The 24851-nt window shown below is 46.2% G+C and overlaps 1 protein-coding gene across 2 annotated transcripts in view; it reads right to left on the bottom strand.

Moving 5' to 3' along the window:
* Nucleotides 1-24851, bottom strand: part of LOC135378632 (thyrotropin-releasing hormone-degrading ectoenzyme-like) — a 294976-nt gene that overhangs the window by 34143 nt on the left and 235982 nt on the right. For both annotated transcript variants that reach the window (XM_064611715.1, XM_064611714.1), the window contains 4 exons: nucleotides 11518-11618; nucleotides 9881-10011; nucleotides 2119-2174; nucleotides 1855-2002 (listed from right to left, as the gene is read on the bottom strand). In XM_064611715.1, the coding sequence (XP_064467785.1) occupies nucleotides 1855-2002; nucleotides 2119-2174; nucleotides 9881-10011; nucleotides 11518-11618 (436 nt within the window). The remainder of the gene's footprint in view (nucleotides 1-1854; nucleotides 2003-2118; nucleotides 2175-9880; nucleotides 10012-11517; nucleotides 11619-24851) is intronic.

The following is a 24851-nucleotide window of genomic DNA, read 5'->3' as shown; positions in this document are numbered from 1 at the left end:
TTCCCTACATCGGAAGTACGACGGGGTCGTCCATGCAAAGTCGGAAAAAAATATGTCTCGACAATATCAATCCAAATCTTCCTTTATGCTTAAAAGGCCAATGACGGATCAATATTTTTTTTATGATCACCGCCTTTTTCTCGTCCTGAGATAATCCTCTGAATTTTTTATAGGGATTTGATGTACTGCCTTGTCAATATACAGGATGTTTTTTTAAACAGATTTTTCATAAAAATACTATAAGGGCTATAGACATCCTGTTCTCACTTCTATCATCCCTGGACCGGCGTACGTACTTGGACATCTGTTGCTCAACCGTCCAGTGACTAATTACCTAAAATACTTCATTAACTTTTAAACTATAAAAGCTACAAGGGCGTCCCAATGCGAATCTGGTCCCTTCGGTCACCTGATACCGCAACCGTTTTCAGAACAAAAAGCAGTTCGATAGATCGCTCTCAAAAAATGCGTGAAAGAACTCAATTATTTTCTTTATTTTGTTCATTGCGCATTTTCGGAGACGCGTCTTTCCTTCACGCCCAGTGTGAGAGGGTGAAGGAGCACAGTGCCGCCTCATGCGTCGAAGATGAGCTAGAACTTGCGGAAACAAAACAAAAAGAAATGTATCAGGTGACGCTATGCGAACTGCCCTTATCTTGGGTTGCATTTTCTGTTTTCCTTTAATCCTTTTCCAGGACCCAAGTGGCGATAGTGTACTCTTTCACCCTCTAAACGCGTCTCCGAAGATGCCTAATGAACATAGTAAAGAAAATATGGTGCTCCTTCACGATTTTTTTGCGGAGGATCTATCGATCGGATTGTTGTACTGAAAGCGGTAACAGTATCAGGTGACCGTAGGGACCAGATGTTCTCATTGAGACGACCTTGTAGCTTCTATAATTAAAAAGCTGATTAACGACTTTTAGGTAATTAGTCGTTCGACGGTTGAGCAACAGATGGCCAAGAACGTGCGCAGAGCCAAAGATGATAGAAGTGTAAACATGATATCTATAGACCTTATAGTTTTTTTTAAATGAAAAATCTGTATCGAAAAAAAAAACGACATCCTGTAGGTCCGTTACCCTATCTTCTTGTCACCACTTACGTTGAGCCCTGCACTGCACCACTGGCCCCGAGAAAGTGCCTTATGACCCGTAGAGAAAGCGCCAAAGACAAAGCGTGTGGAATCAACACTTCCGAAAAAGATGGAAGTTTCGGACAAGCAGGAGGAATATGGCAGAGAATCAGTTGCGCCACCATGAAGGTGAAAAATAAGCCGCTGGTAACTGTATACGGCTAACAAGCCTTGTTTTTCAGGAATATGCATGCCAGTGACTTGCTAAATATCAGACTGAACTTTCACAGTATCTTGGGTAAATACGCAATGGAAAAACACGGTTCAAAGCTTGATCTTTTCAGTGTAAAAATGTTCTAGTTTTCCTCCAGAATTTTTGATAGAAATCCAGCAAGCACGCTTATTGTGGTTCTCTAACGTAATTTTCTTCATTATCTTTTCATTTTCTCTGGCTTTTCTTCTTCTTCTTTTTTCAATTGATTCTCTCATACGGACACCTCCACAGGTTGGACACATTTTGGATGCACCGCGAGTGTCCGACACCGGGAGGTTTTGCTGTACCTGGACGGTTTCCGTTTTCGTTATCGTTACCCGTTCCCTGCCAATTGCACTCAAAATATCTCCGGTATGTCACACCGCGCGCTGAGACATGGGCACTTATTTATTCGAATATACAACATATTTATTCGAATTAGGTTGGTCGTCTTTTGTCATCCACCTCAATAATCAGACTCAACCACCGATGTGTCCAGCGTAAACAAAATATATCAAGCACTTACATTGTATTGCTTCCCAAACTTGAATCCAATCAGGTACATGTCCTTTTTATTAAAATCGTATTCAATTTCGCTCCACACCTCCAGGTCACTGACGGTTGAAAAATATTCCCAAAGCCATAGGAAGCTTTCAACGCTGGCTTCATTGCGCCTGTGCAGGAATGAAATGAAATTAACTAAAATACATTTTCCTCACATATCGGATGTGAGGAAGTAAACACTGTCGCAAAACGTATAGTGAATGCGGAAAGGATTGAAGCCCCTTACTCATAGAAGATGTTAGCGCTGTAGTATAGCTGTCGCAGCAGGAACGGGTCTGCCATCTGTGAAAACAAGGTAGGTTATCTAACAAAGGTGAAGCACCTGAACTGTTTGACTTGCGCTTACATATTTCACAATGTTCCCAACATTTATGCTATTTAGCGAGAGTAAGAAATTGACATTACTCGCGCAGTTAAGGAAGAGGGTGGAATAGAGTAATATCTCCCTGATATTCCAATAGTTTTGGCTGTTGACCCGGTACTACCGCCACTCATTTGAACAATTCCAAACAACAAAGTTTTACTACTACTCTCTGTCTACAGTTGTGTGTCTACAGTGCTGTCACAGAATGAATGTAATCGGGAGGTCATGAAACCTCGTCAAGAAACTGAGAAACATTGTTTGGGGACTGTGAGCACTCTTATTACGACTATAAAGACTGTTCAGTGTATTGGTCATATCAATAACCCGCATTATTATTTATAATGTACCCTAAAAACAGAACTTCACCGCATAGCACACTTAAGGCCACCCATTGTACTGAATAATACCTTTATCACCGTTGAACTGGTGAAAACGCGAGTCGTACGCCTTTTTGTACACTTATGTAGCGATGTTAAGTGTCCCAAAAAGGCGTACGCCCTGCGCTTTCCCCAAATCAAAAGTGATAAAAGTATCATTCTGTGCAATAGTTGGCCTTCAGCGTGCTCTGCGTCGAAGTTCTGTTTTTAGAGTGAGCGACATTATTAGAATGCGTGCACTATTATTATACCGTATTATTAGTATCAAATTTCTATAGATGTTATAAAAATAAATCGTCGTGCTGGTCAGGAGCAGAGTCACCGAATAGCTTCGTTCGGAGTGTTGCATTTCTTTTCCCCGGCACTCTGCCGACAACAGTCATGCATCAATCAGTTAATGGCATCCTGCCATCCCCCCCCCCCTCATTTCTAAGAGTGTACTCTGAGAGCAGCGGTGGTGGTGGTGGTAGTGGTGAAAGGGCTCGCCATTGTCGGCCTCACAGAAGTGGGCAACGTCACGACTGACGCCCTTGGGGAATGTGCATCCTGGGCCAACTTCTAACAGAACTGTGCCGACATACGTCTGAAAGCGTCTGAGGAAAACCCAGGAAAAACCACAGACAGCACAGCAGGCACCGGGATCCGAACCCGGGTACCTTCACAGCGCTTCACAGCATAGCACACTCCTGGCCAACCATCATCCCGAATGACAACGTTCTCCGGCTTGATTTGACGAAAACGGTGCGCGCACGCCATTTTTGTGGCAATGATGAACTGCATAATAACACAAAAACGGCGTACGCCCCCCGTTTTCAGCAAATCAGGGGAAGAACGATGTCATTCGCGATGATGGTTAGCTAGGAGAGTGCTATGTAGTGAAGTTCGTTTTTAAGAGTGTGTAGGTGAAGACCACAAGGGTAACATAAATCCGCCATTCTTGTAAGTACCGTCAAGCAGGTGCTTTTCGCAAAACCGCCATCTTGTCCTGGTCGCACGTCCTACACTCTTAAAAATTAACTTCACCACATAGCACGCTCCTAGCCAACCATCATCTCGAATGATATCGTTATCTGCCCCGATTTGTTGAAAACGGGAGGCGTACGCCTTTTCTGTGACAATTATGAACATTATTATGAACAATTATGCTATTCCCAAAAGAGAAAAAAGAAGCAAAAAAGGAACAGAAAAAGTGCCGGGGACGATGGGGTGGCTCAAAGGCTGCTTCTGTTGGAATATATGAAGCTGTCTTCAGGTAAGAAGAATCAGCGGCAAATGAAATTGCAGAACTGCGAACCCGGATTTTCGAAATAGAACTAAATGACCGACGTACCCTACAACTCCTACCGTGGGGCCATCATAAGCAGACCGCCCATCAGGCTCAAGTAGGAATAAAGCTCCGAAGCTCCAGCTGGTAAACTTTCCGGGTGAGCTTACGCAGTGGGAAACGTTTTGGGAGCAGTTTAAAACGGTCGTGCATGAAAATCGTCGTCTTAACAAGACAGAGAAATTCCAGTATCTGAGCACATCACTGAAAGGCCGAGCAGCAGCATCCATCCGCGTTCTACAGACCACTGAAACCGAGGTGATCGAGAGTAAGTCGCAGCGATTTGGGGATACGACGCAGATCGAGCGAGAGTAACTGTCAAGATTGCGTAGTGTACAGGAGTGAGGTCTTCAAAGGATTTTGCCAGCGTACGTTCTTTGTACGACTACGTTCAAGCGAACGTAAGACGTCCGAAGTCACTTAGAGTTTCCACCAACAGCTTCGCCTCCATGATGGTAGATATTCTACTTTCGGCTATCCCACCCGAGATGGTCGTGTACCGAGATGGTAGTACCATGGAACGGCAGCATACGGAGCGCTTCGGTCTACAAGCAACGGTACAGAGGACCACGGGTGTCTTTCGCCTTCGTCGGAGGCAAGGACTGCTACCGACACAGGAAAGAACAATGAGCTTTCAAAAGTGCTCAACTTCATTCGCATTTTACTGGAAAGCTTGGAGGAAGCAGGATTGAAAGACGCGAAGATGACCCATGTGGCCGAAAGCACGAATAAGAGTGGAAGAGAAGCGTTCGACAGGAGCAGTCCTACAACCTGCTGTAAAAACTGCACCTAACTGTTTCTTCTACGCATCGAGTGATCAAAGCACAGCTGACTGCGACGCCAGCCTACCCCTGACAGGAAGCAGAAATACTGTCGAAGAGAAGTCGATGCTTCCGATGCACAAAGAAAGGTCATCGCTTGAAAGAATGTCGTGCAAACGTGACTTGTAGTCCTTGCAAGAAAAGACACGCATCCGTTGTGTGAGATCTTTCGAAGCTGCAAGCTAACGACATCAACTCCGTTCCACTGACCAACCTCATCGCAGTCAGCACCCACCAAACACAACATCAAAAACCCGACATACTGCTGCAAACTGTCAGGCTTGGGGCGTCACCGGGTACAGCATGCACGCAACTTCGAGGCATCATAAATGACGGCAGCCAGAGGACTTTCATCAGAGATGACATCGTTAAGAAACCGAACTTGGATGTGGTGGAGCAAAGCAGGCTGCACATGAACATGTTCGCAAGTGATGCTTCTACCAGGATAGCAAACCAGGGCAAGGTTGTCGAGGTACGTATAGCGGAGTTACGCGGCAGAACATGTAATTCACGCAACAACGATTCCTTTTATCTGCATGGATCTTGCCAAGATTCCCTCCAATCAAGAGTTCGTAGCATCCCTACGTCGCCAACGAGGGTATATAGCGGATGACAGGTTTTCCGAAACTTGCAATGCGAAAATGGCATTGCATTACTGATTGGGAGCGACGAAATGTGGAAGCTGGTCACAGGACAATTGAAAGGTACCCAGGCGACGAGAAGTTGGTTGCGATTGGAACGGTATTCGAGTGGACCTTTCAAGGGCTATCGCCTTCCGTAAGAAGCTACACGGACAATTCAACCACAGCCGTCTGCGTCTTGAACGTCGGAGTGGCAGCGGAACAAGAACCGGGTGTCCTAGAGAGGTTCTGGAAATTGGAGAGCATAGGTATCTCAGAAGAGACGACGTCCAGCCAAGAGCACGACGCAGGGGTACTACAGGATTTTTAACAGAACCATCGTCTCCTAGAGAGCCGTTATGAGGTAGGGTTGCCATGGAAGGCAGATGCCGAACTTGAAGATAATTTTGAAACGGCTCGCAGGCGACTGCAGAGCCTCACCCGGCGACTGCTGCGTGACGATAACATGCAGGAGTACGACGAAGTTATAAGAGCATACCTGCAAACAGGCTATGCTGAAAAGGTCACGACTGAGACACCGAGCTCTGGTAGGGTCTACTACATGCCTCACAGGGCAGTGTTCAGAAGCGAGATGACCACGACAAAAGTTCGAGTGGTTTTCGATGCTTCCTCACACGCAACAGGAGCGACCTCTCTCAACGACCACTTAGAAAAGGGACCGAAGTTAACACCTGACCTTGTACACATCTTACTGCGTTTTCGAATCTACAAAGTGGCAATCACTGCGGACATTCAGAAGGCGTTCCTCCAAGTTGGAATTAGTCAGGCCTATCGGAATGCACTTTGGTTCTTGTGGTTGGCGGAGTCGCCTTCGCCAGACGCAACGCTGCCAGGTTTCGAGTGGTGGCGAACGACGCGAGTTGCGTTCGAGACTAGGGCGAGTCCTTTCCTGCTGAGTGCCGCCCTGAGGCATCACCTAACGTCGATCGAGGGACGGGACAAAGACCTTGCGTAAGACTTGAGCGACTCGTTTTCCGTCGACGACCTGCTGATCGGAACAGACACATTAAACGAAGGAAAGCTGTTAACCACTAAGACTCAAGAACTCCTGCAGAAGGTGGGTATGAAATTAAGCGAATGGGCGTCGAACTCTGAAGAACTACAGGATATGTTTGTGGAAGCCAACGTTAGCTGGATTAACGAGGAGAAGTCCCTGAGCGAGCCTGCGCAAACAAAAGTAATTGAAGCAGTCTTGGGCAGAAAGATGGACAGATTCGTCAAACGCTTTCGTGAATTCTATGAAACTATATCTATATGTCCTTCATTGAGCTCTTTACGTGCGCCACCAGAAGTGCGATGCACATGGAGCTGGTGACAAACTTGGCAGCTAGGTCATTCATTCTGGCATTTCGTCGGTTCGCATCAAGAAGAGGAACTCCCTCTGTCGTGTACAGCGACAACGCCCTCACGTTCAAGAAAGCGGCGATAGATCTTGGAGACACGTGGAAAGTAATTCGGAGCACAGAGCCTCAGGACTTCTTATCGACGAGACGAATCAGCTGGAAATTCATCGTGGAAAAGGGAGCTTGGTGGGGCGGTGTGTGGGAGCGAACGTGTGGGAGCGGACAGTTAAGAATTGCCTACGACGCCCGTTGAGGAAACAGAGCCTAACGTTCGAAGGATTGACAGCACTAATCTAATGGGCGAGGTGGAGGCCACCATGAACTCCAACAACAACAACAACAACAACAACTAAATCATGACTATGGCCTCGAGCCATGAACTCCAGATCTACATTCATCCCCTGAAGAACCAGCTGCTCTGACACCGGCGCACTTGCTAGTGGGCAGAACTTTAACGGCGTTACCGGAACAACCAGCAGCGGAAGCAAAGACTTCAACAGCCGACGGCACAGCTAAAAGATGGAGACACCGCCAGAGTATAGTGGACATCTTCTGGAAAAAGTGGAGAAGAGAATATTTACTTCAGTTGAGGTCGGCTCACGAGTACCGGACCCCAAAGAAATCAACGGCCCTTCGAGAAGGCGACGTGGTCCTTCTGCGCGAAGAAAAGCTCTCCAGACAAATGTGGAGACTCGTAAGGATAGTTAAGCTATACATGGGGCGCTACGGCACGTGCGGTCCTGCCAAGTGAAGTTTCCCAGTGGTGCGGTCACTCGTCGGCCTGTACAGCTATTGTGCCCTCTCGAAGTGATTGAACAATGAGTTGTGTTGTTTCCATGTTTTGGGCGGGGGAGGCTATTATGGTTTAGTGCAACGAAGAGGAAGACGGCAGTTGCCATCACGAGTGTTCTGGGTTCTTTTTTCCGTTTTTGAGGAACGTTCTAGTTTGTCTTCGTTTGTCCTCGGAATAAAAAGGTTCGATTAGACAGCGCGGCGTAGTCGCGGTCATTACAATCACAGAGTGGAAGTTCCACAACAGCCTCAACAAGCAAGAGGTATAAGTAGATATGTAAAGCAGAGTGTGAATGCAAGTTAAGGCAAATATGTATTTGAAGTCGTTGAGAGTAATTAAGAATAAGAGATAACATTAATTAAAGCTAATTAAAGCAAGAAAATTTAGTTTAAAGGTAACGAATGTAGTGATTAAGCGAAAGATCAAATGAAATTAAATATTACCGAAGGTTACCGGAGGTAATTAAATGTAATTAAACGTAAATAACGTCAATTATAAGGACATTGAGAATATTAACGAAAGTATGCTTAATTATAAGAAATTAAATTAAATTCAAGGTAACCTCAAGTAGCCTGCGGTTGCCTTCAGTAAGGTGATTGAAAGCGATTTCGGCTAATTAAAGGTTAATTAACTGGACATAGATACAGGAATTGAAAGTGTCGAACCGGAAGCAAGTACAGACCGGAAGTGAACAACCGGCAGTCGACACTTGGAAAAGCCATTTAATGCTATCGCATCTCTCCTGCATTTGCCACAGAGAAACATCCTATGTAATCATCACTTAATTCTCCTTCATTTATTGTTGTTTTTGTCTTTCACATTTACCACTAAATGGCCGCCGATTTTTTTTACTACTCCAACTGGTGAACGCGTAAATTTTACAATAGACGAAATTCTGTAAGTGACGTTCCCTCGTCGTCTATTCACGCCACTCCATTCCTGTTCCATTTGAGCATTAACGAATATGCGGCCCTCTCACGTTGAAATTTTCGGATATCAAAATATTAGTGAATCCTGTGCATACAAAGGGCGCACTGAGGCACAATGCTCAGGAAACCAAAAGAACTAATTGATGGCGTGTTACTGCAGAGTGGAGAGTTCGTCCTCGGCCGTCCTCAAAAGGAATTGTGCCAACATTTGCCCTAGACCTCTTGAGAGGAACCCGGTAAAAACCTATACTCAGCACACTCGGAGTCGAACCTGGGAGCCCTGACCACGCAAAGATCATGCCCACAATTTTCCCACCGTGACGTCGCGCATGCGTTTGTTTACAATGCGCTTTACACCCCGCGTAGTTCCCAATAATTTATAATGCCGGTAATAAATCACAGTAGGAGAAAAGCTAAAGGGACGTTCGTATCCGGAAACCCATCCATGATACCGATAGCTCTATGTTGGACATCGGCCGACAATCTAATTGGCTATTTTTTTTGGCCGAAAAGCGCTAAGATATTAAGGAACCCAATTACACCCAAGTACACCAACCATCGCGCTACCCTTTTCCGCTGCCTGGAACGTTTCGGGCACAATCAACTGACGCTGACCGCACTTCTTGGCCCTGTGCCTCTTTCTATTTATTCTTCGTTTTCTTTTCGTTTTTTTAATGGAATAGCATGCCGACCTTGGTCTGGCAGACCTTTCCTTTCAATAAATATATCCCCCCCCCAATTTTAAAGAATTGCAGTGCTTCCGCTGCTGTAGAGGCGCCAGCAGTGTGACGTCACTCTCTAAGCGGAGGAGTGAGAGAGCGGCGCTCAGGGTAGAAGGGCGCCCTCCAGACGCTCATACAGCCAAAGCATTCCTTTTCTCAAGCCCGCGCCCTCGTTGGTTCTCAGGGAATGACGTTTTCTCATTTTTTGACAGAGGGAATTCCGGCACACTTTCAGCAACCGGTGTCCGCTCATTTCATGTAAACCGTCGAATAACTGTCAAACCAGGCCACTATTTCGCGTGTGATTTTCGATAACGTGGTCAATTGTTCAGGGTGAATATAATGACACTATAGTTTCGAAATCGACTGGAACGGATGGGACCGTTCCTTTAAGCAATTCGGAAAAACCCAGGAGTACCCTAGACGTGGAAACATATATCTACGAATTGATGCTGGCAGAATCGAACAATCTATACAGGTGCCAGACATATGCATAACGGATACTTGAGTGTCGTCACATACATTACGGATTCAATATATCTAAAGTTACGCTCTCTTCTTTCGGAAAGCCACGACGGGCTTTCCCAGGACATTTTGGTTTTCGTGCAACCGTCATCACGTACAAAATTTCGCATTTTATCTTTTTGCCTACGTGGAGATGCAACTATTCTTACCTGCGGATTCGCTGTCAGATATTGACCAACGAGGGCCCAGTTACGATCGTCGTAGTTAATGACGAAGTAGCCAATCATGCCCGGATTGAGAAGAATGGCCGTTTCATCGTTACGGCCATCTTCGATAATACCTGAAACGAAGCCGAACGGTATTCTCTGTGAAGGAGGATGTGGACACTTATGGGACAACGAAACCTCGACACACGTAATGCTTATCTACGAAGTAGTAACGTTGCACCATTATAAATGCATGTGTTAGGCGTAGGGATTCTGAATTGACACTGATGTAATCACTAGTACTTCTAACTCACTGTAGTACTTCTCACTACTAAACCCGAAAATAACACACCTGATCATCGAAATTAATTGATCAGTTCAAGATACGTTTCGTTACTTGCATTATTCATTCCCCTAAGACATTCATCAATAAAAGCATGATGCCATAACTGAAATGCGCCATATCAGAAACTGCCGCCATAGGCCACGAGCCAACGCCACACAAATACAGAAGACGTCATGAATGCCTCCTCTCACTGCTTCGCGGTATCGGTTCATAGATAATGTCCATATAGATAATGTCTACATCACTAACTTGCCGTAGGCGATTTTAAACAGATCCTTCCTGTAGCTACTCGTGGTGGCTCGTCTGCAGATAGCTATAGGCACCAAGAACACGCACGTGATTTGCGCGCTCTTAAAGGAACACTTCGCAAGGATTCGAAAAAAAATTAAGTGAAGATCATACCGAAAACGAACCACCCCCTCTTTCCGAATACAACATTCGTATTCATTCTGCGCAAGTAATTAATTCGTAAATCATGACAATAGCAAACAGAAACCAGAAATGTGAAGAGCAGAAAACAGAGCTCCATACAACGGCGGTTCGTCCGGAGGAGGACTCCGTGACGTCACCCAACATTGTCGTCTGCTTCCAAGCCTGCATTCCTTCTTCCTTGCAGTATACCGGATGATGTCAGCAGTGTGTTGCTTTCAGCGCCCTCTCGCTTTACAGACGCGAAGCGCTCGCTTCGTAATAATTCGTTTGAGTAAAATCTGCGCGGTCTGAACCGAAATATTTTGCACACCTGTTCCTGACACGCCAAATATTACGGATATACCACAATCTTCGTGGCGATTTTGTTGCAGAGTCCCACTTTAATGTTTTTTTTTATTATTATCACCTGGCTTGGTCTGGGTGCGGTGTTGCGATACTGTAATAGTCATATTGAAATATAAAGAAATTTACGGTGTCATTTGCTTTACTGTGGTTTGCAAATGCCCAGCAATTGGACGCACCACTGGCGGGAACACGTGGAAATGCATTCTGGTAACACCAACGGTATCGCACATATAAATTGGTGGACTCAAAAAAATTCACCGTCGTTTTTGATATAACCAGGCTTCACCGGCCAACGAATTTATAGTGAGCGGTCAGCGAATTTATAGTGAGACTGTCGCCCTTGGACATGGGAAAGAACGTCAACATTGCAGGGTGCGAAGGAGTGACTGCAAAGTTTTTCTTTGCAAAAAGAGAATCAGTTCAGCATATTCGGGGTGATGCATGTTCTGTATTGAAATATCGTGTTATCTCCGTATCGTTTTCACTACCGTCTAGCATCACCATAATGCCAACTTGCCTTGCTCGGTGGTAAGCCAGATGATCTCGTCGTACCTGAGCGGTTCAAAGATATTTTGAGTCCTGTTGTCGTTGTAGACCATTGGTATATGGTAGACGTGCCTGAAATGAAAACATGCACTTCGCTTGTGTCAAGTGTGGAACTGAAGAAGTAGTTGTGTGACGTGAAAAAAACACAAAAGAACGTGGAGAACGAACCAGAAAGGAGACACGCTATACAAGTTGCATGCACGATATCCGAAAATCATGTCCCTGATGAAGAAAAAGCTGCAAAGTATACAGCTTGCAGTTTGTCTCAATTTAGAGAGAAACTGATCTTTTTGTCTGTGTTGTTTAATACCATTTCAATTGCGATAATCATTTCGTTTTTGCATGTAGTGTGACCCGTGACATGATTGCAGGGATGGAAGAATCTTCTTCGGTGAATCAACACTGGTATGCAGTGCCCACGTGGACATGATATATATTATAATTTGTTGCATATTAGGTCTTGTAAGTATCTTGGTGTCCCCTTGACTGATGATCTCAAGTGGAATATACATATTGACAAGAAAGGCGACAGGTAAATTATATTATTTGAGGCGCCGTCTTAGACTTGCCACAGCCAATACGAGATTAAGGGCATACAAAGCATATGTGCTGTGTGTATTGGAGTACGCGTGTTTAATATGGGACCCTTACACGGTATCAAATGTGTCCAAATTAGAAGCTGTCCAGAGGAAAGCTCTGCGATTTATTTTCAATAAGTATAGGAGGATGGACTCAGTCAGTGAGTTGTATGCTAGGGCCCGTTTGGACAAATTGGCCTCGCGTCGCTTGAAGCACCGTTTGGAATTTTTGTATCTGGCTGTTCATGGGTGATTAAAAATAGACTCTTCGCGATACCTGCAGCCTTTCGCAGGAACATGTACACGCCAATCACGATCACGAATGTTGAAGCCTTTCAATGCTAAAAATAATTGTTTTATGTATTCTTTTTTTTCCAAGAACAATTGTTGAGTGGAATGCGTTGCCTGAAATAGTGCTGAATAGTTCATCTGTAGAACAGTTTTCTACAGCTCAATCATTGATGTGTCGTGATGCTGCCCTTGCTTGATTCTGTGCCCACCCCTACTTAGGCTCATGAAATTGGGCCACTAGTATGTGAAATACATAAATAAACAGCGGCTTGGCTCTTCGACTACGAGCCTGCTGTGATACGAGAAGTGTTTGAATAACCAACGTGTTTGAAACAGCGGCCGGCCCTCCCAACGTGAGTCTACGTAGGCCACACTAACTGTAGAAATAATACCTAACACCAAGCGCTGTAAAAAAAGAAAAAATGACAGCACTCCTATAAATCCTCTGTTACAAACAGGTTGATCTTACAATGCAACCACCTGTTTTTAACACAAATGACATAAGAGAACTGTCGGCTTTTCTTTGACTGCGCTATGTGTTACAAAGTAAGTAGCTAAGTCAATAAAAATGATATGTTGATTTGCCACCTGCATTTGCATCCTATTTATACCACACTTAAAACGAGTCCCTCGTATTTCGATGCGAGTAATTTCTGCTTAGCAATGTTAGAGTTAACGACGTAATACAAAGGGGTCAAAAGATGCAAGCCTGGCGAACCCTCAGACGAGTCAAGAGATCCAACCGGGTCAAAAGGTCCAGCGGGTCAAGAGATCCTCCGAATCAAGAGATCCATCGGTGGATCTCTTGACTCGATGGATCTCTTGACCCGTTGGATCTCCTGACGTGGAATCGAAACTTGTTCAATATTGGTCCATTATGGGCTGCCCATATTGGCCCATTGCGCCAATATTTCCGTAAAAGGCTGCCAATATATCCGCGATAAAGCCAACGAGGAGTTAGTAAAGCCTTATCCGCAATATTATCCACCACTGATATTACTTCTTTCTTCTTTTTGCTTTTTAATTTCTGCACATCTTCTTATTGGGCGACGTTGTATGGCGTTATAAAAACAACACTGCATCGCCTTAAATATGAAGAACAAGTGCTACGCCCATCTTGATAAAGGACGCAGGCAATCCCACGGAACTGGAAATTCAAAACATCCCTCAGAAGCCTTTATTGGGATCGCAATAGCGTATGAACAAAAAATTACCAATCCGCTCCTAGAGTACAAAGGAGCCAAACACCTTTGTGACGGTGACGAACATACGCCTCAGCAACACACTGCCTGCAGTAACGTGAGAGCACCTACCCTTACAGAAGAGACATCCCTCAAACATTGTGTTTTTACTTGACTTGCCGGAATTCCGTTTGTCATTGGACGAACCAACAACATTTTAGCCCGAATGAAACGTCCGATTTGAGTGCCGCACATGCGCATCAGTTGCAGGACCCGTGATTTCGCTCAAACGACCACGCTATCAGTCGGTTTGACCGATTGGTATTGGCAATGCCAAGCAAGATGGCGGCTGTTTGCCGCAAGTGGAAAGTTGAGTTGTTGAGTTGCAGTGAATGTTACAATGGGATTGCCACGTACATTGATTGTTTTGAACAATGTGTATCATCTGCGGGAAGTTGTTGGAAGTAACGATGTATGCGATTGGGCATTTCACACGCTTCAACATCCAATCTTGCCGCGCTGCTTGGGCATTTGGTACAACACGGGTACGTACCATTTTTCTGCATTTTCAGTCAGTATGGGGTGCACACGGGCAATGTGGGATCCATATTGCCAAGTTTGACCCAATATGAGGGAAATCCTTGCAAAATGGGCTCCATGTTGGACCGGTATTGCCAATGACCAGCCAATATGGGTCCAACATTTTGTGCTGCTTAGGTAGCCCGTGCATTGATTCTTGGGCCTCCGGGAATATGGCGTATAATCGGCTACGTGGAAGTCAAGTGATTTTTTTCTGCGCGTATTTAATGCGGTTTTTAAATAAACACGCACCTCTTCTCCATGTACGCCTCAGCGACACTTAATTTCGAAACATGACCAGTGTGCAGTGGGGAGCGTAATGGAAGCGCGCATAATATATTTTTTTCGGAGCTGTAATGCGACCGCGCGCGCGCAAATGACGGCCGACTTCAGGTTTGTGATTTTAAGTGGCGTTGTAATGCGACTTTTAGCTTGTCTCTGAGGACTAACGTGTTTGTTGTGAACCAGCATGTGGGCCACTTCTTATACACAGAAACGCGGTGCAAGGAATGGACGCCGCCATTACTTCTGCCACCCCGTGGTAGTCACAGGAACTGTGCACATGTGGACTGCCATTTGCCGGGTTCCTTCATTTTCCCGTGTGTGTTTTCGTTCATTTTCGTGTCCGTTCGTGTTCGTTTCGTGCCCATTCATTTTCGCCCGCTCGGGAACCTGTGCAGAAAGGATATCGCAACGGCCAGCACTCGTCACGTGAACAACTATGCATATCGCACGCGGAAGCAAGCAATATTCTTTTTCCTTGATCTTTCCAACGTTGATTGGCTAATCAGATGTTTGCTGGGTGACTAGGTATAAGGCAAGCCCTTTCAACATCACCACCACCACCACCACCACCACCAGGTATAAGGAATATTACGCTATCGTCAGTCATACTCATTAAAGACGGCGGCCAACAGTATTCATCCCAATGGGAAGAGCGATTTTGGCAGTCCACCCCTGTTATTGTGTCGTCGATGGGAACGAGTGAAGGAGCGCACGGAGACTGGTGGCTTGAGAGTAACGCGACAAGGTCTGCGTCTATGCGTTTTTCGCCTGAGAACTGAAAGGAAATTTACAAGAGTTGCCGCGATCCCAATCAACTTTTGAAAGTCATCTGTGCACGATGAAAAAGCTAGCTCACTAGCTCTTCACTGAAAAAGTTAGCCAGCTGTAGGACTCGAACCCACATCTTCTCGATCACCGGTCCAGGGCTCTATCAACTGAGCTAAGCTAACACTTTTTTTCTTCACGCAGCTTTTTATTGAGCCATGTAGACACAAACACAAAACACAATTCAATACAGAATACAGATATAAGAATGATTGTTGATGGCGTCCATTTTACAGGTGAACATGAATTATGTACAACTATATACAGGTCCCTTTATAGATGCTTAAAAGTAGAGATGAACTATATACACACAAATATACAAGCTCAGCAGAAGAGAAATCATAAGTTCGAGCGTGCATATTTGCTCCCTGATCAACAACTTATACAGCCATACACAGAGGCTTCCAACCCATGTGACAATTGAAATAAAACTACATTACAACTGTACTGGCCGCATTCAATAGTCAGTTGGACTAATAATTAACGGTTCAAGAACACGATATCAAGGAGATTCTACGTCGCATCCCGAGCTTCAGAGGATGAACTTACAGAATGATGTAGCGTACCTCCTGAAGAAATCCCAAGGTCCAACAGGAGGGTCGTTACGATCATAAATGCGACGGGCAACCTACCAAACGTACAGACCCAGCAAGACAAGAACGTCCCACGGTAGCTCACTGTCATGCTCCGAGGCAGGAAACGGATACTACACGGACATAAGTAGACATTCTTTTTGAAAGCTCGCTGGAAAACGTCCCAGAAGAACACTGCGTCTCGATAGGAGATAAAAGCATGTTCGATGCTCTCCTCCTCTGGGCATAACCCACAGTCGAAGTTGTTAAACGCAACGAAGAACTCTCGCTCCCTCAACCATACGCGTACGGGCAGTGTGCCAGTATGCAGACGAAAGAAAAAATATTTTACCTGAGGTTCTACAGGCATACGCTTCACGCGTACAAGCACATCCTCTCCTAGTCCTGCACCAAAAATGTGTCTGTATAACGGAAGCGGACAGACAGAACGAATAATAGCCCAATACAGGGTTCGACGCGACGACTGAAAGATAAAATCGAGCGAAAAGCGCCTGCACAGAAAGTGTACTCAGTCGGCTACTTCCTTGTAAAATCCCCCCATGAAGAGTGGTTTGTCATACACTGTAGAGACAACTACAGAGGGCAGCTTATCTCTTAAGAACGTACTAATACAATGCCTCAAGAAGGGGCTTTCTTCCTCACGAAGGAAGCTAATGCGCCACGCCAACCGTCTAGCAAAAAGGTGAGCCAAATGAAGACCCCCATTCAAGAGACAATGAAAGAGATTATTCCTTCGCATCCTTTCGTATTTTGAATTCCATACGTAGGTGGCAAATACTCTGTGCATTTTATTGACAGAAGTCCTGCCACAGGGCAAGACATGCAAAAAATACCCCACGCGAGAGGCAAGCCGCGTGTTACACACACACGCCCGGGCGAATGTCGATAGCTCAACCGCGTTCCAACTTTGTACAGTCTGCCATAGTTTTGCAATGCGGGACTGCCAGAAAGCCGCCGAACAACGAGCTTGGTCCAGGGGAACACCACGGTATACGGATGGGGACGTTGACCACGACAGCCCAGCACACCGCATACTTGAAGTAGGCGCTACCCCTAGCCAGGTTCCCTAGCTCCTTGTCCAACTCACCCGCGCTCCTGACGCAGAGCAGAATTTACGAACATGCGCAATCATGCGACACGCTTCACTCGGAGTGGAACAGAACAGGGTAACATCATCGGCGTATTCGAGCACTTTTATGCTGTAACAGTTTCGTACAAAACCCCGTATCAGCTTATCCTCAAGAATCGATCAACAAAGAGGTTCGACAAACAGAATCAGTGACATAGGGCACCCCTGCCTGACAGAACACAGAACTCTAATTGGAGCAGATGCAACTTCGTTGACAAGAAGCCGGGTGCTCACGTTATGGTGACACATCCGAATCTACTTCAGCATGGCGTCCCCTAATCTCACATGATTTAAAATGCTGAACAGAAAATCATGGCTTACTTTGTCAAAAGCCTTCTCGAAGTCAAACTGCATCATGGCTACAGACAATTGCATAAGTGTAGAACATTCCACAATCGAACGTGACGTGTGTACGTTTGTAAAGATAGTGCGACCTCTAATTCCATACGCCTGATGTTCTCCGACAATATCGCTAACAACAGACTGCAGACGCTCTGTGAGGATTTTCGCTAATATCTTATAATCCACATTAGTCAGAGTAATGGGACGATAATTCTCTACCTTCCGCTTCGAGACAGGATCCGTTTTGTTTGGAATAGACGATTTTAGAAATTGCATGGATGGCCCACCAGAGAGCGCCGTGTTGCGAAAGCCTCGCTGCACCTTGGGATTTAGTTTTCATGAGTCAGAGAGAAGAAGAAGAGCGCAAACGGTTTCGGTTTTCTTTCTCCTTCACCTCCCGCAACTTCGAGCAACCAGGCAGCGAGCAGGAATATAAACCATTTCCCACGACGCATTGCGCGATGCGCGTGACTTGGGCGACGGAGGGCCCCCGTGCGGAGCACATGGGCAATATCTGAAATCGCCTATTAGTACAGTGTGCGCAACACCAAAAGATGCAGGCAGCACACCACGACTAAAAGCTTCATTGGACACAGATGTTAACAACGGCGGGAGAACGGAACTGAACGTTTTATAAAATTCTGCACTGAGACCATCAGGACCGGGCGACTTTCCTCTATTTAATGCACCTGTCGCCCTAGCCACTTCTTGAGTGATGGGCCCATTGATGCTATCCGTAACCTCTTCACTAAGCTGAGGCACCCTGTTGAGAAGATCAGACGCTACTGTGCCAGATAAATTAGGTGCACGGTGACCAAAAATACCCCTAAACTAGTCAAGAAACAGCCCTGTTATGGCATTTGGGTCAGCAACAGTAGCAACACCCGAATCAAGGGCTGTCATTAAGTAGTGCATGCTTTAATTCTGCGCCCAGGAAGTATCTTGAAGGCTTCTCTCCGTCAAGGTGCTTTTGCGATCGAGCGCGCACGGCAGCGCCAGCATATTTTGTGTACATGGGGAGACTCCCTCTGCACAGACTGAATGTCGTCGGCACAAGATCCTAGCTGCCGGGCTTCCAATTCTACAAGGTCACGCAGGTGTGTCTTTAAGCCTCTGACTTGTCCAGATCTCTCGAAAGACAACCTGACAACAATCTTTATCGCCTCATCTCTTACAGCACCTTTGAATTCTTCCCATCCGACCGCAATGTGGCGTGAAGCCCGCGCCGTAGCGACCTGGTGGGCGACAAAGGCTCAAGAGCTTTCTCGGACAAGAGAGAATTATTTAGCTTCCAACTAGCATAGTCAACAGCTCTCCAGTTCTTGTGCTCACCTGGTACAATGAAGGACGCACAGCTATGATCAGTGAAATGTGCTGGATCTACAGCGTAGCACACATCTCCTGATACACGAAAATTAACATAAATCCTGTCGAGCCGCGCCCACGTGGAAGCTTGATTGTGCGTATAAGGTATAGGGTAACCACCGGCACAATCTCCTATATCAGCAAAGCCATTCTTCTCTATCATTGTCCGCAAGCCCCGCACACCACAATCAGTACGAGGTACTCCCCCAATTCTGTCTCCGGGGTTCAACACACAATTGAAATCTCCCAGAAGAATAGTCTCACGACAACTGTTGCAGAACGGAGAAAGTTCCAGGAACAAAGTTGCTCTGCCCTCAGGTGTGCTCGGGGCGTATACATTAATGATTCTGCATTCTCTCATACCAGCACGGAAGTCGACAATAAGGAATTTACCAGCTCTACTCTCGATAACATCACCAAATACAAGACCATCTAAGCTTCGCCTGAACATCAAGAAACACCCACTCGATCTCCCCCGTGAGAAAGCATAAAATATACTGTATCATTTCGCGAACACCCAACGCGCGACATGTAGTCGCTCAAGGGATGACATCTTAGTTTCCTGGATAGCAATAATGTCTAACTTCATGGCTTTCGCCAATTGTAGCACTTAGAAACATTTTTCGCGGCTACAGAGGCCACGAACATTAATACTGGCAATTTTTGTACCTTCTATGTCGAAGAATGACGATTACGCCGACCACGCCTAGGTGTCACTGCTGATCACTCTGTGGCTTCACTTCCACCACAGTAAATCAGGTTACCGGAGGCCCCATCAGACTTCATAGACAGCGAGACCAAGACAAGACCAGAGCTGAAGCTCCCCGCTGTTTCGATTGAAGAGCCAGATGAGGTTCCTATTGACCTCATGGCTGCTCCGGCTGGCGACGAATGCCTCCTGTTTGTCGTTGCGTCCTCGCGGTCCATGACTTCAGCTCATGAGGAAGGACCCATGCGATCTCGGCTGATGACACTATGCTTCCCATCACCGGGTGCTGTTCCTAGTCCTGAAGCAACTACAGGAGCCTGGGATGCAGCTACTGCATCAGCTCTGCTGATTTCCTCGCTGCCTTTAGGACTATCACAAGGCATATCCGTGTTAGCCGATGGATCTGGAGGGCGTTGCTTCACCACGGCGTTGGCTTGGTCTTCGATATGATCCATAAAGTCGTTATCGTTGTCTGGAATAGCCACCATGGCCGCGTAAGACCTCGGGCAAAGTGTTTTCTCATGGCCAAAGCGCCTACATGAGCCACACTGGGGTACACGGCATTCGCGGCGAATATGGCCTAGCTGCATGTTTACAGCGTAGGCAGAGTTGCGGCCTGTCTTTACACAACACAAGCACTTGGCAGCCTCAGAGAGTGAGCGAGTGCGGATGGTGTAATATCCCTCTTCAAGCGTAGCTTCACAGACCGAGACAATGTCCCGACATTGCCCAACTCAGGGTCAGACCATGTGATCTTGTTGGTTTCTACCACATTACCATAGTTAACAAAGGCGGCACGGATGACGCATTCTTGGATGGCAGACGGGACCCAGTTCAATTTCAAATGGAGAACCTGGTTTGTCGCTTCCAGCACAACACATTGCTTTCCTTTTACAGTGAGCCTGCGGTGCGACATGAAGGCCGATTTAGCCTCTGGTGATTTGAACTGTAGTAGCCACACATGGTTGTATTGATATTGACCTAGGTCTTCGACGTCACCAAACCTCAGAAGGGGTCGAAGAGCAAGCTTGAAGTCAGCTAACGTGTAAGGCCTACCTGCGACATCCCCATGCAAAAGAGCACAGAGGCTGAAGTCGAGAGCAGACGAAAAACGAGGCGGAATAACCTTGTAGTCAGTAGGGATATCCATTGGGGCTGATGAACCAGAAGAAGATACAGAAGTAGAAAGTTTATGAACCTGGCTTGTAGCCATTGGAACTCCGGAGCTCGGGGTAAGCGCGACCGCCATGCACGAGCACCTCGTCGTCACCTCCCCAGCGACTTCCAAGGGTGCGTCATCTGAAGGGACAAACCAGCCACTCTCTCTCACTCATCCTCCTTTCACTCTTACATTTTTGCTCGCTCATACAAACATTCATACGACGGGATCGACGCTTCGTATGTATTTATCATTTCTATGTTGTTTCAGTCTCAGAACATCAGTTCTTTCTTATTCGTCTGTTCACGCCTGTGCACTGGCGCGCGCAAGCGCAGACGATTTGTGTATTCTATCACGAAGTTTTCCGCAGGCCGACGTAGCCGTCCTTATTGTTGCCAATACAGATCTCGGCATGAACTGCAATCTTTATCAATTTAATTCGGGTATTAAATAACCGTGACGTGCTTTGTCGGATAAATTCGCAGTATTCCATTTCCAAAAAAGGGCAATCGAATGATGCACTTTATGGGAGGTGCAAGGGGTACGAGACCGTCCCTTTCAGGCTCATTCACAAATGCGCTTCTTGATGCGGCTCCTGGTAAGATAAATGGCAATGGTAAATATAATAGATAACAACGATAACACCGAAATAATGCTTCACAATGTAAGCGTGGAGGAAGAGAGCTGGAAGTATCCCTACGATCTTGACGTAGCAACAACAATAACGAAGCGCGTATGGAGGCTGCGGCTCGGCTATATGTGACAGGCCCGATTCGGCGGCGCCGAATGAGCCTTTACGGTGTCATCTGGTAAGTGTCGTCTGCTAAAGCCCGGATCCCATAACACTCTACAAGCGACAGCGACACGCGACAAATTCGATGGCGTCGCCACCACTCGATTGCTGAACGGCAAGGAAGCTCTGTCGCGGCAACAAAATATTGCATCTACCCCTTATGATGTATTTCTCGCTGTCGGCAGTGACCGTTTCCCGGCGCGCGCCCAAATCTGCTAGATTTGGCGGTATGTAACTGGAACAAATGATAAAGCATAGGCATGTGGGCGCAACAGCGCAACGTGGTTGGCAAGTCAATTATACTATAACGAAATTTCGAGCTTGTAGGTGGAAAGTATCCGTTCGAGTCGATGGTTATCGCGTGTGATCAAAATCTATTCCACAACAATGCGCGGAAACGGATATAAGTGCAGCGCCACCACATACACATATATCACAGCAAACTTGCGGTAGTGCAAATTTCTCGCGGTGTTTACTTTCCTGTGGCATTTCAATCAGAATTTCATGATATTTCAGACAGGTATGCCGCATAATCAATTGAATTTATCTCTTGCAAATGTAGTTTGTCGCTTGCTGCTACTGCCTGACAAAAGGATCGGGTAGCTGCACCCGCGATAGCGACACAATCTGTAGCGTATTGCTTGTCGCTGTTATGTGATCCCGCCTTAAGTGCGCAGTACGCCACTCCTCCTATTCGGGTAAAGCTTGAATGCTCAACATTACACGGGGCGGCACTAATGATGGTATGATAATAACTGGGCTATCTAATGATGTCCTTGCGTGAATGCACGGACTGTCGTAGAAAAAAAAATGCATGACGGTGGCTCGCAGCCCTGGTGCACAAGAGAGGTCTAAATCTCGCGTGTTAGGAGGGTCCCTTCCCTCAGCTGCTTATTCCCTTCCCTAATTATGAGAGACATCATTGTCACAAAAAAGGTGTACGCGTCCCATTTTCAACAAATCAGGACAGGGAACGATGTCGTTCGAAATTATGGTTGGGCTACAGGAGAAGTTACGGCCGTTCCGCTAACGGACTTAGACCCTTGTCAAACGGGCAGTCTTAACCGCTGCTACGTTCAACCGCCGTTGCCCGAACAAACCGCGATTATCGTGAAGCACGGTTTGTTGTTGTCCCATAGTAGTTTGTGACAAGTTAGCAGTAACCATGTGATTGTGACACAAGCGCCAGATATATTCCGATTACGCTGTAGATCATGAGAAGAAGAGGGCATAATGGCAATTATAAAGCTTAGGAATCAGTAAATACACGCTACGCACGTGATTATTTGCGGGAAATACCACACGGCAGCGCTAACCGCGGTTAATGCAGCCGTCCATTTCCTCGGTTACATCGTGAAACGTGAAAGGTAGCCAAGCTCGGTTTCCCATAACCGCGGTTAGCGGCGTAACCTCCGTTTGGTCGACAGTGTGACTGCGCCAAACCGCGATTACGTGTAACCGCTGTTGGGTTACTTCGGAGCGATCAGTGAAAAAATTACTGCACATCGTACTTAGTGCATAACATCCACAGTTTACCTCCCATCAACTTTGTTTCTTTCGTGTGACGAGTTATGCCTCAAATAAGCGAGCAATCAAACCGAAACAGGAATGTGGAGAGGAGTATCAAAAACTTGCACTTCCTAAGGCCAACGCGTTACGTCACCCTGCATGGAACAGACAAGTAGTATACCACGCCGTTCGTAGCCGCTGCGTTACGTTCCCGGAACAAAACAATAGACGAAGATTGGGGATCAAATAACTCAGACACAGATGGAAAGAAACAATGGTCATCTGCTTTTCTGCGAGGCAGAAAACAGTGCGGGAATGGTATTACTAATGCACGGAGACGTTGGCCGAGCAGAGAAAGGAAGCACTTCCATCGACGAGGGGGGTTCGGTAGTACACACTAAGAATATTTACGCCCATTTAGGTGTTGAAGGGGTGTATTTTGAAATTTACACCCTGTGCCAAAAGCAGAACACCTATCCAGGTGCAAAGATGTTGTACTGTACAGTTTACACCCCACAGTCCAAATAGCAACACCTATCTTGGTTTAAAAATGGTGTACCGGCTGAGACAAAAGTTTGGGAAACGCACGAGCGGCATCCTGCGAAACAGGGACGTCCACTTGATCAGAGGGGGGCCAGTGGCTGTTACCACTTGCGATAAGGCTGCTTTCCATGCACATTCGAGGCCAATGTCAGCCATCCACCCCTGAGTGAAAGTGGCCATTTCCGGTTTTCATTTCCATTTGACACCGCTCGCACGTTTTTGACCGAACCTGTACACCACTACTGATTCATATATGAAACTTGTTTGCCCTGGGTCCTTACAGGGTGTAATTAGGGTAATGACAGCGAACTTCTGGCTTAAAATGGAAATAAATACACCAGGACTGGTGTAAGATATCAAACACCAACTTTACGCCACAAGGGGTGTAAGAAATATTTCAATTTACACCCTTTTAAAGGGTGTAGATTCTTACACCCTACTGACTTTACACCGAATTTGGTGTGAGTTATCAAACTCAAACTTTACACTCAAAAAGGTGTGATACGGTTCCTGACGGTTGTACGTAATGTCATGTGGTAGAAAAAAATGCTCATTGGAAGTGCATTTCGTGCTCTTTTAAAGCGGAATTTAATTTCGTATTACAAATCAATGTACAGGCTGGGTGCCATAAACGGTCAGTCACATTTTCGCGCATGACGCTATACGTACCTTACAGACAGACTTCCACTGAATAATTTACGCCAGAGAAACCTACGAAAAAATCGTGGTTACCAGCCACTGCGTAACTAAATAAATACGGCCACGCAAGCTTTCGCCTTCATGTATTTCCTATGTGCGATACCGATCGATGGAGACGAAAGTTTGCGTGGTCGTATATATTTTGTTAGACAGTGCTTGGTAACCACAATTTTTTCGTAGGTTTCTCTGTCATAAATTCTTTACACTAAGGCAGAGGAAGTCTGTGCGTCAAGGAGGTATCATGTCTTGCACGAAAATGCATGTGACTGACCTTTTCGAGCACCCACCTTGTACTTCATGGACTCATACGCTTAAAGGCCCATACGGTTCGTGCTTCTGTGAATATTGCGTTGCGTAAAACTCTGCACGGCCACGCATCGTGAAAAAATACGCCTATCAAACCGAATGGGACGCAAATCCCGCTGCTGCGCGCGCAGCGGGTTTGGTGTATGTGCTTTACGAAGTCATGGCAACATTCTCCTCTCCTTCCCTTTCCATCCATCTGAAATGGTTGTTTTTGTGTGCGTTCCTTTGTAATTGATTCGCATTTGGTAAAATGAACCCTCACGAGCGAAAGTTGTTGTAGTTGGAGATGTTGCTCTAGCAGCTTTTTCATAAGCGCGGCCATTGCTAAGAACGAAGTAGGATGCTGGAGGGACCAGAAGTGACTTGCTGCGCCGTGATTGACAGCTATGGACGCCCGTGAACTGACGGCTAGGTGAAAT

This window comes from Ornithodoros turicata, chromosome 1 (assembly GCF_037126465.1).
Source record: "Ornithodoros turicata isolate Travis chromosome 1, ASM3712646v1, whole genome shotgun sequence".
Taxonomy (NCBI): domain Eukaryota; kingdom Metazoa; phylum Arthropoda; class Arachnida; order Ixodida; family Argasidae; genus Ornithodoros; species Ornithodoros turicata.
Note: the sequence above shows the minus strand (reverse complement) of the source record. Positions and strands in the feature narration are given on the sequence as shown.